This window comes from Saimiri boliviensis, chromosome 16 (genome assembly GCF_048565385.1).
Source record: "Saimiri boliviensis isolate mSaiBol1 chromosome 16, mSaiBol1.pri, whole genome shotgun sequence".
NCBI classification, from domain to species: Eukaryota; Metazoa; Chordata; class Mammalia; order Primates; family Cebidae; genus Saimiri; species Saimiri boliviensis.
In genome coordinates this window covers 17,841,185-17,853,738 of record NC_133464.1, presented here as the reverse complement: position 1 = coordinate 17,853,738, position 12,554 = coordinate 17,841,185, and the positions used below count along the sequence as shown (strand labels likewise).

General features: G+C 39.5%; 1 protein-coding gene across 1 annotated transcript in view; it reads left to right on the top strand.

The window, feature by feature from the left end:
* DNAJC3 (DnaJ heat shock protein family (Hsp40) member C3) overlaps positions 1–12,554 on the top strand; it is a 74,755-nt gene that overhangs the window by 14,887 nt on the left and 47,314 nt on the right. Inside the window, exon 2 of the mRNA XM_003928204.4 lies at positions 6,905–7,015. Within this exon, the coding sequence (XP_003928253.1) occupies positions 6,905–7,015 (111 nt within the window). The remainder of the gene's footprint in view (positions 1–6,904; positions 7,016–12,554) is intronic.

Sequence of the window (12,554 nt, the reverse complement as noted above, 5' to 3'; positions counted from 1 at the left end):
ACATCCAGCCTGTTGATATAAGTCATGTGTGTCTTCTTTCTGTCTTATTTTTTGTATTTTCACTGCTACTACTCCATGGTCAAGTCACTAACTATCATGTCACCTCGATTATTATGTACATACTGAATTGGTTTCCCTCTTCCTCTCTGGATGTTTATTAGAGTCACCAAGCACTTAAAGTGTTGTGCTCCAGAATGATTATGTCATGTTGGCAAGGAGAGCTAGCTGAAATACTAGATTTTCTTTTTTTTGAAAATCTTGTTAATCTCCTGACATCTGGGGACTTGAATGTCACGTCCTTTGGTTTTGGATAGTTGGTTTCCCTATTCCAGCCTTTTCACAAAAGTAGCATCCTTCCTATTTTAACTTCAGGTTTCATATGAAACTTCAGAGGAATCCCCCGAGGGCTGTCCAGTGGAACTTTCTGCGATGGGAGATGTTCCCTATCATCTGCACTGTTTTGTGCAGTGGTGTTGGAGTTCAAGATCACACTATCCCAAAGTATGACTTTAGGAGCCCACGATATGCCACTCCAAAATATGCCTCTTTGGCATATTGGTTATTTAGAGTTGGTTATTTTGAGAAACTGTAGACACAAGAGTAGCTCTGAAAAGTTACCCTTTTGTCAGAGAAATTTATATCTATAAGGGAAATCTTTTTCCCTGCCCTGCACCAGGAGGAGAGGGGCTGCTAAGTGGAAAAGGCATTGATTTAAAAGTGCACAACAAATCTTTGTTTTCAGTGTTTTTCCTGGCCATCCCCTTGTAACTGAGATTTCCCCAGAACCCCCTACTTCCTTTATTTTTAGCAAATAATGGTATTCAAGTTTGAAGTTTAAACTCTTTGAAATCTACTCTGGAGATTTACTCAGCTCTCTTGAGTTTTCTCCCATGTATGTTTGAGGTATACATATGAAATAACTTTTGTTAATCTGTCTTTTGTTTCAGGGAGTCCCAGTTTATGAAGGTAGAGAGAAAATTATTTTTCTCTCCTGTGCCAGTCACTAGTTATTGAGCACTTAAACTGTTACTGTACTGTGTGACTGTGAAATAAGTTTAAATTTTATCTGTAAGTGTTAGAGTCCTTAACTTGTGCTCTCACAGTACCCTGTGTACATTCCCCCATTGTAACACGATAGTGTACATTTTCCCAACATTTTGTTATTAAACGTATCACAAAGTTGATAGAATTTTACAGTGTTTGTCCCTATACCCATCACCTAGATTCTACTACTAATATTTTATTATATTTGTTTTAACATATACGCATCTGGGCATTTCTCTATTAACCATTAATCCTTTAAAAATGCATTTCAAAATAACACTAGAATACATGGCCCTAAATAGTTTAACAGGCATATGACCAACTTTTTTTGATGCAAAATTAATGTACAATGAAATGTCCATATTTTAAATGTATATTTGCTGAGTTTTGATAACCACATATAACACTATAACCCATACCTCTAAGCAAGATGAGGACATTACCAGCAGTTCCCTCCTGCCTCTTCCCAGTCTATCTTTTCTCTTACCCTCCCAAGCAACCATTGTTTTGATTTTCTTCCTGTAAGGTCCTTCAGCACCCCAAAAAGCTAACATCCTGCTTACTATAAAGGAGAAATACTTTGGCTACTTAGTTTCCGTGTGTACCTTTCTACACATATTTGAATGCCCGTACAACAAAGCAACTTTATTTTTGCTATGGTCTGAATATTTGTGTTCCACCATTTCCCCACTTCATGTGTTGAAACCTAATCCAATGTGACAGTATTAAGAGGCAGGGCCTTACAGAGGTTATTAGGTTATGCCCTTGTGACTGGAATTAGTGGCCCTATAAAAGAGGCCTGAGGGAGCTTGTTTTCCTCTTTTACCACGTAGGGACTCATTAAGAAAGTGCAGTCTATGAGGAACAGGCCCTCATCAGACACAGAATCTGCTGGCATCTTGATCTTGGACTTGCTAGCCCCTAGAACTGTGAGAAGTAACTGTTGTTGATAAGCCTTCCAGTTTATGATATTTTTGTTATAGCAGCCTGAATAGAAGAACTAAGACAATTTTCTCACTAAGAAGATACAGCTATCCTTCTTGCAGCGGAGAGGTTGTTACCCATTCCCTAATGGAGAAGACTTCTGATTCCATCAGTCACATATCCATCACTGGCTACATAAATTACTCTTACTCTATCACTGTCCCATTCAATATTCAGTTATAGAAAGACCAAATTGTAAAGTTAACTTCAGTAATTTGTGTATAAAATAAAATTGGGAACTAGGGAGAAGAATATGGTTAGTATAGTCAATTCTTGATACTCATGGTGGTTCTATAAAGTCATTGTGAACACTGCATTAGCAAATATTGAACCATTGCTCTTAGGAGAAATACTGGGCTAAGTTTCAGTAAGCCTTAAATCACAACGTTTTTCAACAGATCAAGACATAACCTAGAGTGTGTTTCTATTTAAAGACACCTTATTTACTACATATTGTTGATTTATTAACATTGAACTTACAGCTAATGTCACTGTCTTTTGTACTTGAAGAAAGCTTAACTAATAACACACATGTATTTTCCGTAAGGCATAGCCAGCTTTCCTGAGCGTATGAACACCAGGCAGTATTTCAGTACTGTGCTTGGGAGCCACTTGAAATGGTGAAATCAGTGACAGGAAGCATACACAAAAAAGTGGCACCAAATGTACAGTGGAAAAAACACTTGTTTGTAATATGGAAGCTGACACAGGAAGGTAAAGTGTTGCTTTGTTCAGCCTCAGCTAGAACATATGCTTGGAGTGTTTTCAGCATTTTGCTGCTCTGAACATGCATGCATGTGTTCTTGAATGACTGTGAAAATGCTGTGAATATAAATTTCGGGATTACAAATGAATTCTAGTGCATAGGCAAATAAGTACAGAATCTGAATTATGAAGATTGGCTGTATATACAAATAAACATGTATAAAATCAAACAGAAAATATGAAAAGCTACTACATAGCTTGTGTCTGTAACTGGTCTGAGGTTGTAGCTGGTATACGTGGCTTCCTTCATCTACCTGTTCCATACCTGTCTTGCCTTCTGCCAGAGAAGCAAAGAGTAGTAACAGTTTCAGCTACTCTGGCATTTTTTTTTTTTTTTTTTTTTTTTAACCAGATAGCTTGATTCATAAACTTTCCTTCTTGAAGGGACTGTGTCTTACTTATTGTTCTGTTTTTTAGTTGCTGTAATTTTTCATTAACTTTGTACTGGGCATGGAAGTAGTAAGACATGCCCTAGAGAATCTCCTGGGTTCTACTTATCCTACTTTGCCTCCATTGCCAAATGGCAAACTTGTGTCTCCTTGGTAATTGGGCTTCATTTTTCCAGCTAGTAGATTAACCAATGTTTTTCGCTTGTTGATTTCAGTGACATAAGCAGTACAAAACAGCCCTGTGGCAGTCTCATCTTCCAGTTAATTGGAAATATTGTTGTGTCCCCTTTGGAAGCATTTCTCCTTTAAGGACTAAGATCTCCAAACCATCAGAGCTCAAAGTTGCCAGGACTAGAAGCAGAAATGTTACAAGTGGGTTGTTTGGGTAGAATAATGAGAGGAGCCATGCTTGCTTCTACTTCTTGACTCTGGCTGTGGGCAAGATAGCATCATATGGCCTGTGATTGAAATAATAAACTGCAGCTTGCCGGGCGCGGTGGCTCAAGCCTGTAATCCCAGCACTTTGGGAGGCCGAGGCGGGTGGATCACGAGGTCGAGAGATCGAGACCATCCTGGTCAACATGGTGAAACCCCGTCTCTACTAAAAATACAAAAAATTAGCTGGGCATGGTGGCGCGTGCCTGTAATCCCAGCTACTCAGGAGGCTGAGGCAGAAGAATTGCCTGAACCCAGGAGGCGGAGGTTGCGGTGAGGCGAGATCGCGCCATTGCACTCCAGCCTGGGTAACGAGAACGAAACTCCGTCTCGAGAAAAACAAACAAACAAACAAACAAACAAAAAAAAACAAAAAAAAAACTGCAGCTTGTAAAACAGAGCCTCATCGTTTCATGTTTTTGTTTCCTAACTAGTACTACTACTTCTTCAGTAAGCCATTCTAGGTGATGGAGTAATGGTAAAACCAGTTAATCGTAGTGTCATGAGCACAGTGCCCATCTCTTTTGCTATAAAGTGAATTCCTTAATGAGGTACAGTGCTGTGTAGAATGCTGTGATGGTAGATAATACATTCTGTGAGTCTGTGAATGGTGGTTTTGGCAGAATGGTGGTACAGGCAAATTCATATCTGGAATATGAGAAGCGGATCAATTATGGAAGAGAACAAAATAAAATCAATCTACCATTAGGTGGCCAGCTGTCTCTTTCCCACCCGTGGTGCCATACTGGGAATTCAGTATTGGTCTCCAGTATTGACAGAAGGACTTTGGGGTTCAAGTTGGTCAGCTTCATTAGGGTCCAAATAAATATTCCCATTCCAAATTTAAGTATTCCATTCTTACCAGTCTGTGCCCTAACTTTCACAGGAGAAACTTGGTGAGACCATGAATTCAGCTCTTGTTTTAATTTATCAGCCCTCATAATTAAATTAAATTTTATATTTGATTTTCAGCTAAATCAGTTCCCAGACCATGACTTGAGCCGAAAGTTGGATCTGAGCTGGTTATTTTCTGTCTGTAGGGTCTCCAATGCAGCAGTCCCCAGCCTTTTTGGCACCAGGGATTGGTTTTGTGGAAGACAGTTTTTCCGTGGACCAGGTTGGTTAGGGAGAGGATGGTTTCAGGATGAATCTATTCCACCTCAGATCATCAGGCATTAGTTAGATTCTCATAAGGAACATGCAGCCTAGATCCCTTGCCTGCGCAGTTGGCGATAGGGTTCGTGCTCCTATGAGAATCTAATGCCTCCACTGATCTGACAGGAGGTGGAACTCAGGTGGTAGTGTTCACTTCCTGCTGTGTGGCCCAGTTCCTAACAGGCCATGGACTGGTACTGGTCCACGGCTGGGGACCTGGGGACCCCTGCTCTAGTGCTCTCAGAAGAACCCACCCCACATCACAGTCCCTATTTTCATAATTTCTGGTATTATGGTCAGTTGCAGCAGCCACTTGGGTTTCTAAGACATGTGCCTCAGTTAGTACTTCATTACAGTCAACCAAAGTGCTAGCTTAGTTTATTGTGACTCTGATACCTACTATGGATTACTAGCGTTTCATCTCCCATTGGCGACGAACTTAGCACTGCACTGAAGCCCAAGGTCATGACCAAACTATCCTGAGATTGCATCTGTGGGCCTGTCTCCAGGGACTGCTTCCAATACAAATTGTGTGTCAGTCAGGGTCCATTGAGGAGAGACAGAAATCATATAGTAACTTAGAAAGGGGAAGTTTAATCTAAGAGCTGTTAAGTTTTGATGGGAGAGTAACTAAAGATATAAAGAGAACTCTAACAGATATTCTAGGACTAAGAGCCCCAAAGAAGGACCAGCTTTCAAAAGGGGTCCCCTGTACCAGGCTGGGGTTCAGATCTTATTGGAGAAAGTATAGCCCAGGTTTGCTGGTAGAGAAGATTGCCATGTGGCTGGTCCAGAGGAACTGGGGAAGCAGAAAACAATCCTTTCACGTATATGTCAGCCAGGGCTCATCAGCCTGTCTATGAAGGAAGTCCAGGTGCTTCTGTGGGTATGAAATTTGGAGTATGTGAGCTGAGGTTGCTGGGTCACTGAGGAACTGGACCCCTGGGCGTACAGCTATGGCTAAGTATCCCTGGATGTCCTCCTCATACATATGCAGCAGGAAGTCCACCCCATGACAGACCATGCAGCAGGAGCCGGAAGACAGTAAAACGCAGCCAGCAGAACCAGGAAGTGTCCTTCCTGCAGTGTTGCTTCAGTGCTCTGTACTGACAAAGATTGCATGATACTTAGTGTAAAGAGGAAATGCTTGCAAACTCCAGGCCTTTATTGCAGTGCATGTCCAAAGGATGAATTCAGAGCTAAGAGGCAATACACTGGTAATTGGCCTAGTCTAATAGATCATGTTATTCTACTCAAAATTCCACAACAGTTTCCTACTTTAAGACAAGTAAATATTCAGAGGCATACATAGTCAGGTCCTCCACTTCTTTGACCTCATACTATTATTTTCCTGTTGGCTCTGCTGCAGCCATCCGGACATTTCTGCTGTTTCTGGAACATACCTGCATGCTCCCAACTTAGGGCCCTTGTACTTACTGGTTCCTCTTCCTGGAAGCTCTTTTCCTAGCTGTCTGCATGGTGAGTTCCTCACTTTTTTCCTGTCTTGCTCAGATGTCAGCTTCTCAAGAAGGCTTGCTCTTTACTCCCCCCTATTTACTACTATAAGTCCCCTGAACTCCTTACCCCTTCACATGGGTTGACTTTTTCCACAGTACTTTTCACCTAACATACTATGTAATTTACTTAGTGATTATGTCTGTCTTCTCCCACCGTAAAGTCTGGTGCCAGGAGGGTATAAGGGGCAGGAGATTTTAGTGTTGTTCACTTATGCCAGAGACCTAGAATAGTGCCTAGTACATTATAGGTGCTTAATAAGTACTTATATATTTTAATAGGCTATATGTTCTTCATTAAAGTTAAGATTCTAACTTCGAACAATTTTCATTTTATTGTTCAAAATATTTTTACTACTTCTGCGTTATGCAACTTCCCTTTATTTTCTAGGTTGGTTACATTGTTTTGACTGATTCGGTCAAGATGGGTATATTTTTTGTCTTGTCCTTCATAAAATAAAATAGGATTTACATTTTATGTTCTTTACATCATTTTTCAACTTCTGTGACTTATCTAAGTAGATGACGGAGACAGATAACCATTTGTAACATTGTATTTTTAAAAATTAAATCTTGGTTTATGGAAAGTTAACTGAGTGTTTCTAAATTTATTTTTAGGTGCCGAATGTGGAGTAAATGCAGATGTTGAGAAACATCTTGAATTGGGCAAGAAATTACTTGCAGCTGGACAGCTAGCTGATGCTTTATCTCAGTTTCATGCTGCCGTAGGTTTGTATCATGGAACCAAACCAGTCAGTTACTGTCTTAGTGAATTCTAGTAATAGCTCTTCTTTTGAATAACATTTTGAATAACATTATTTCATGTTTAAATAAAAAATTTAAATATATTTATGGTATTCTGAGTGAAATAGATTAATAAAATAAATGTATAACACTTAAATGTATGTGTATCTAACATGAGAGAATTTTGAAGTTTAGTGAGGCCTGCTACTACCAAGGGTAATTCAAGATAATTCTGACAAACAACTTTTCTCAGTGTATTATTTGGTTTTTGACTTTTTGAACAGATTTTGCTGAATACAGTTTAATTTTCTTGATGACTTGGTTTTCAATTATATTTACTTGATACCCTTGGGAGATGCTGCAGTTCATTGCGTCTTCAATATTGGTCAGACTCCAACTGCCCTTTACACTGTTGCTTCTGATTTCTTATTCTTGTCTGTCTGTAGAATCAACTGTTGTTGCAGCTGTTCATCTGTTAGGACTCAAGGACTGAGATGACCAGAATAATAGGTTCTTAGTGAAGGCTTAACAAATTTTCTCTCTCTTTTTTTTCTTTTTCTTTCTTTCTTTTTTTTTTTTTTGAGACAGGATCTTGTTCTGTCACCCAGGCTGGAGTGCATTGGTGTGATCATGGCTCACTGCAGCCTCAGGCTCCTGAATACTTGGGATTATAGGTGTGTGCCACTATACCCAACTACCTTTTACAACTTTTATTTTTTATTTTTTTGTAGAGATGGGGTCTCACTCTGTTGTCCAGGCTGGTCTCAAACTTGTGGGCTCAAGCAGTCCTCCTGCCTTGACTTCCCAAAATATTGAGATGGTATGTGTGAACCACCACACCTGGCCTGGATTTCCTTACGAGTCACTGCTAAACTTTTGTGCTAGGACTTTATGATACTGACTTTCCGCAGAGTCTTTTTTATTTACTTACATGTTTTTACCTTGATTTGAATGGTTGAGAGTGACTAGTTAAACAACCTGACACGTAAGGAGGGTGTTGCATTTTTATTTTTATTTTTTGAGATGGGGTCTTGCTCTGTCATGCAGGCTAAAGTGCAGTGGCGTGATCTTGGCTTACTGCAACCTCTGCCTCCTGAGTAGCTGGGGCTACAGGTGCATGCCACCATGCCCAGCTAATTTTTGTATTTTTTATAGAGACTAGGTTTCACCATGTTGTCCAGCCTGTTCTCAAAGTCTTGGTCTCAAGCGATCTGCCTGCCTCAGCCTCCCAGAGTGCTGGGATTATAGGTGTGAGCCACTGTGCCCAGCTGTGTATTTTTTAATAAGATAGCTATGCTCCCAGAAGAACTATCATTCTATTGTTGTAATTTACTGTATAAACTCAATGTAGTTAGGTTTTGGTTTGTCATACTTTTCTTTACGCTCTTTCTTAAACTGAGATTTTTATTACAGATGTTACTAGCTCTTGAACTCATAGGAAACAGATTTTTTCTTTTTTTTTTTTTTTTTAATTAAAAAACTATTCAAGGCCAGGCATGGTGGCCCACACCTATAATCCCAGCACTTTGGGAAGCCAAGGCGGGTAGATCAGTTGAGGTCAGGAGTTCAGGACCAGCCTGGACAACATGGTGAAACCCAGTCTCTACTAAAAATATAAAAATTAGCCATGTGTGGTGGTGGGTCCCTGTAATCCCAGCTACTCATGAGGCCGAGAAAGGAGAATCACTTAAACCCGGGAGGTGGAAGTTGCAGTGAGCCAAGATTGTACCATTGCACTCCATCCTGGGTGACAGAGTGAGACTCTATCTCAACATTAAAAAACAAAAAACCAAAACTTTATTTAAGAGATATGACATAATTATAAGAACGTAAAAAAATTGAAAAATGAGGGGAAAAGTAAAAAAAAGAAAAACCTTTTTTAGTAGTAGAGGAAGCCATTTCACACTAATAAAGGGTTCACTCTATCAGAAAATATCAATTTTAAATGAGTTTGAGTCTAATAACATAGTCTCTAAATATGTGAAACAAAAATTGACAGAACTAAAAGGAGAAATGAACAAATTCATAATCATAGTGGAAGGTTTTAGCCTCTTTCAGTAATGCATAGGCAAACAGACAATAATGTCAAGTAAAGATGTTAATTTGACCCAATTGAAATACACATAACACCTGCACACAGCTGCAGAATACACATTCTTCCAAGTGTAAGAACATCACAATAAAAATATTTTAGCAAAGTCTCCCATGAACATAACTATAAAAATTCTGAAAAATATAGCAAATGAATCTAAATTTTAAGTAAGTCCAAATATTATGTTTGTACACATACACACACACCACTGGTTTTTATTACAAAGACATAAATTTGGTTTGGTATTCAAAAGTCAATCAGTGTAAGTCAACAAACTAAAGGAGAAAAATGTTGTTTCAAAGGTGAAGAAGTAGTATTTGATAAATATTTAACACCATATGTGAAAGAAAAAGCACCTTTCAAATAGTTTGGAAATCCGTATTGATGAGTACACCAAAAATCCTGTAGCTACGATGAGACTTAATGATGAATATTGATACCTCTCCCACACCCTACCACCCCTGAGACTGAGAATGAGACAAGGTTATTCAATATTACTACGTGTAGTCAACATTCTGCTAGAGGTCCTAGCTGATGCAATTTGTTTGTTGTTGTTGTTGTTGTTGTTGTTGTTTTGAGGCAGAGTGTTTCTCTGTCGCTCAGGAGGCTGGAGTGCAGTAGTGCAATCTTGGCTCACTGCAGCCTCCGCCTCCCAGGTTCAAGTGATTCTTCTGGCTCAGCAGAGATTACAGGTGTGCACCACCATGTCCAGCTAATTTTTGTATTTCTAGTAGGGTTAGGATTTCACCATGTTGGCTAGGCTGGTCTTGAACTTCCTGACCTCAGGTCATCCACCTGCCTCCCAAAGAGCTGGGATGACAGGTGTGAGCCACCATGCCCAGGCTAGCCAATGCAATTTGTGTACCAATTTTATATCTTGCAACCTTGCTGAACTTGTTTATTAGCTCTAGGAATTTTTTTGTACGTAGATTCTGTAGGATTTTCCATATACAAGATTATGTTACAGGAAAGTATAGTTTTACTTCTTTATGACCTGGATCCCTTTTTTTTCTTTTTGTTGTTTAATTGCTTACATGGTTTGGCTGTTCCCACCCAAATCTCATCTTGAATTGTAGTTCCTATAATCCCCACATGTCATGGGAGGGACCCGGTGGGAGGTTAAGTTAATCATGGGGGTGGTTACCCTCATGCTGTTCTGAAGATAGTGAGTGAATTCTCATGAGATCTGATGGTTTTATAAGGGACTTTTCCCTGTTTTGCTTGGCACTTCTCCTTCCTGCCATCATGTGAAGAAGGATGTGTTTGCTTCCCGTTTGCCATGATTGTAAACTTCCTGAGGCCTCCCAAGCCATGCTGAACTGCAAGTCAGTTAAGCTCTTTCCTTTATAAATTACCCAGTCTTGGGTATATCCTTATTAGCAGTGTGAAAATGAACTAATGCAATTGCTTAGTCACTGTAATTTGGCAAGAAATAGGGCATAAAGATTGAGAAAGGAAGAAATAAAACTGTCATTCACAGAAGACATGATGATATGCAAATAATCTGCAAACTATCATAATTAAAATGAATTTAGCAAGGCACTCACTTTTGTAAGTGAAACATACTTTTGTAGCAATAGAATCTCTATTAGGAATAAACAAATACAAAAAAACACCTAAATAAATCTAATGAAAGATGTGCAAGAACATTTTGCTGAAAACCACAAAAATAGTTATAAGAAACTTGCAAAAGACTTAAATGAAGGTATACCATGTTAATGAATAGGAAGATTCAGTATTATAAAGATGTCAAGTGGCCCCCAGATTGGTCTACATATTCAATGAAATTAAAATTATAGCACTTTATTTCATTGAAATTGACTAGCTGATTCTAAAATGTCTTATGGAAATGCAAAGGACTTCTTGAGTCACCTTGTGGATGAGATATGAGACAACCCAGGCCAGCTCTCTTTGGTCTGTGGGAAGCATGCATGTATTCTTTGCCCTGACCATATCTGTAGATAGTGGGCAGCCCAGATAGCAACTCTTTCCTTTCCATCAGGTCAGAGAGCCTACCAGTCTCTTGCCATTTAGGTTTTTCAGGGATAAGTCAGATATACCAGTCTACTCTGTCCTGCAAAGAGGACACTTACTATCTTTTCCAAGTGGCCTTACAAATCTCACCTTGGAATGTAAGCAGCTAGCACCTGTTGGGATGTCAGGTGAAACATAAACAGTTCCATTGCAGTAGCCTACTGTATAAACATATAGAGAACTCTTATCATGTGTACTCTGTGAAGCTATTAGAAAGTATAGCTTTGTGTATTACTTTGAGAAGGGAAACAGATTTTAATCTTGGTCTTGCCACTGGATAATCCTGTGACATTGGTCCGGTTATGTAAGAAAACACACACTTTAAAAAGTTACCTGCAGTTCCTAGCAGTTTTCACTCTGTCACCCATGGGAATTTTTGTGAAGATCAGATGGTAATGAAGAATACAAATATATCTTTGAAAATAGTGTACAATCACTCAGGAGGCTGAGGTGGGAAGACTGCTTGAGCCCAGGTGTTGGAATTGCAGTGAGCTATGATTGTGTCACCACAGTCCAACCTGGGCGATGGAGTGAGACTCTGTTTCTCCTATTATATTCTCACAGTGCAGAATACTTCTGTGACCTCTAGTCACCAAAATGTGTGGGAATTTCTCTCCACCAAGTAATCCTACAGATTCTCCAGCAGACAGCAGCTGGATGACCTCTAATTCTGTTCAATTCTGACACTATCTGCATGGAGATAGCTGAAGATCCCACAGATTGAAAGCCCAGTGCCACAAGACCACTCCTGACTTCAGAAGCCATTTATAAGCCCCTGGTTGTTTTACCTGTGCTTCTGATTGACTGATTGTAAATGAAGATTCCCATGACCCCTTCCTTAGGTTCAGTTGATTTGCTAGAGCAGCTCACAGAACTCAGGAAAACACTTATGTTTACTTGTTTATTTTGGGGTATTACAAAGGATACAGATGAGCAACCAAATAGATGGAAGAGATACATAGGGCCAGACATAAGGGAAGGGGTAAGGTGCTTCTTTGCCCTCTCTGGGTGTACCACACCCTCCAGGAGCCTCCATGTTTTTGGCTGCATGGAAGTTCTTCCAAACCCTGTCCTTTTAGGTTTTCATGGAGGCTTCATTACTTAGGCATGATTGATTATATAATTGGCTGTTGGTAACCAACTCAACCTTCAGCCCCTAGGATGGTAGAGGGTATTGAAAGTTCCAATATTTTCACCTGGGTAGGTTTCCCCATTATTCATAGTCCATATTCTTAGTATCTAGGGGTGTTCACATACCAGCCATTTCATTAGTATACAAAAAAGTAGTCACTCTAGAGATTCCACAGGTTGTAGGAGCTATATGTCAGAAAACAGGAAGAAGACCAAATATATATCTTATAATACAACAGATTTCTTATTCTTTTTAGGTTTGGTTTT